This window comes from Alexandromys fortis, unplaced genomic scaffold, assembly GCF_014885135.2.
Source record: "Alexandromys fortis isolate MF-2015 unplaced genomic scaffold, M_Fortis_MF-2015_v1.1 scaffold_339, whole genome shotgun sequence".
Taxonomy (NCBI): domain Eukaryota; kingdom Metazoa; phylum Chordata; class Mammalia; order Rodentia; family Cricetidae; genus Alexandromys; species Alexandromys fortis.
Window position 1 is genome coordinate 384,330 of NW_026068234.1, and position 2,013 is coordinate 386,342.

Sequence of the window (2,013 nt, forward strand, 5' to 3'; positions counted from 1 at the left end):
ACTCTCTGAATGTGGCTGACATGGAGGGCTGACTGATAAGCCAACGACAAAGACACAGAATTTTGATTCTACTGCATGTACTGGCTTTGTGGGAACCTAGTCGGTTTGGATCCTCAACTTCCTAGACCAGAATGGAGGAGGGAAGACATTGGACTTCCCACAGGGCAGGGAATGCTGACGGCTCTTAGGACTAGATAAGGAGGGGGAGGCGGAGTTGGGTGACGGGGAGCGAAATGGGCAGAGGGTAGGAGGTAAAAATTTGTAACAATAATAACAATAATAATAATAAAAGTAATAAAGATTCAAAAAACAAATTAGGAAAGAACAAACTCTACACACTAGTCCTCTGACTCAACATGGAATGTATGGCATACGCATGTGCATGCACACACAGAGAGAGACAGAGACACAGAGAGAGAGTCTTAAATATAAAATAGATATATTCAAGTATGGAAACAAATCCCAAACTTATTTTAACAGATAAATATAATTCTTGAACACAAACATAATCCCCGTATGATGTCAAAAATAGACTCAAAACAATAGCTCAGCCTTTAGCATATAAAGGAAGCCTGACAACCTTCATTAAATCACCAGGTCCCTCACTCAATGGTCAGAGGTGAGAACTGAGTTCTGAAACTCACCCTCTGACCTCAACATTGTGCTTTGACTATTGCATGACAAAAAGCATTGATGGAAACAGCACACCAATCTACCAATCAATAAATATATAAATTACAATCAAATAAATTAAAACCTGCAATACACCTGATCACTGATATTTCAGCTCACACTTATTTCATTTCCACTTTCAATAGTTTGATCTTTTCTTAGAAATCAGAATATAAAGAAACTTCACACTCTGTAATTAAGGACTATTGTTTTAATAAAAGCTTTATTGAGACATAATTTAAAATTATACAATTAATCCATTTACATTAATGAACATTTTATGTGTGAGAACACACATAAAGTCCCAGCACTCACGATCCTGAAGAGGGGGATTGCTACAAGTTTTAAACCAGCCTGGTTGATGAGGAATGAACCTGTTCCAAATAAATTTTAAAAAACTAGGAGATGACAATTAAGTTGTCTTTAGCTTATTGGTGGAGTCTGACAACCTTTCCAAATCATTTTTTTAATTAAACATGGTGTGCAGTACGGCACATGAGTGCAGGTGCACACAGAGACCACACGTACTGAGTCCCCTGGAGCTGGAATCACAGGTAGCTGTCTACTGCCTAACATGGGCTCTGGCAACCAGGCTGGGTCCTCTGGAGGAGCGAGTGCTCTGAAGAACTGAGCCACCTCTCCAGCCCCACCTAATAAATTTGAGACCTTCAACTCCCCAGAATTAAATGCTGCACCATTTAGGCTACATCCCTCACCTCCAAACTCCCCTCAAAAATAGTTTCCCCTCAAGAAACCATTAGTTTAATATGTCTTTATGAGATTGCTTCTTCATGTATTAGAATATGAAAATATACTATTTCCTTTATCTAGCTTCCTTAACTCAGCAAAACATTCTGGGAACTTAACCATATAATAAACACTGTTTTATTTCATTTTATATTTATTTCTTTTGCCAAATATATTCTAGTGATGAGCAAGTCATGCAAAACATTCATGTACTGACAAACATTGAGATTGTTTGAAGACTTACAACATTAATAATATTTCCCTGAAGGTTCATTTATGATCTTGGCAGCCATGTGTTTATTATCATGCATACATATATCTAAGAGTGAGATTGTAAATCACATGCTAAGTCTGCGCAGGAACAGCCAGTGAAGGGATCAGTGCACACTACTGAAGCTCTCAGAACAAAGAGACCAGTGATCTGCTGTCAGTTCCTCACACCCTCAGGAACCTTCACATCCTCATCCCCTCATCACGCTTTTCACACTCTTGCAGATGGAGGACTGTGTGTGCTTCGGGTGGCAAGAGGAAGTCACAGAACAAATTAGTGAAATCAGCCCTCTCCTCCCAACATGTGGGTCCTGAGTATCAAAT

At 39.1% G+C, this 2,013-nt stretch overlaps 1 protein-coding gene across 1 annotated transcript in view; it reads right to left on the reverse strand.

The window, feature by feature from the left end:
* Positions 1 to 1,872: 1,872 nt before the first annotated feature.
* LOC126493801 (extracellular calcium-sensing receptor-like) overlaps positions 1,873 to 2,013 on the reverse strand; it is a 14,022-nt gene continuing 13,881 nt past the window's right edge. Inside the window, exon 6 of the mRNA XM_050130906.1 lies at positions 1,873 to 2,000. Coding sequence (XP_049986863.1) covers positions 1,873 to 2,000 — 128 coding nt within the window. The remainder of the gene's footprint in view (positions 2,001 to 2,013) is intronic.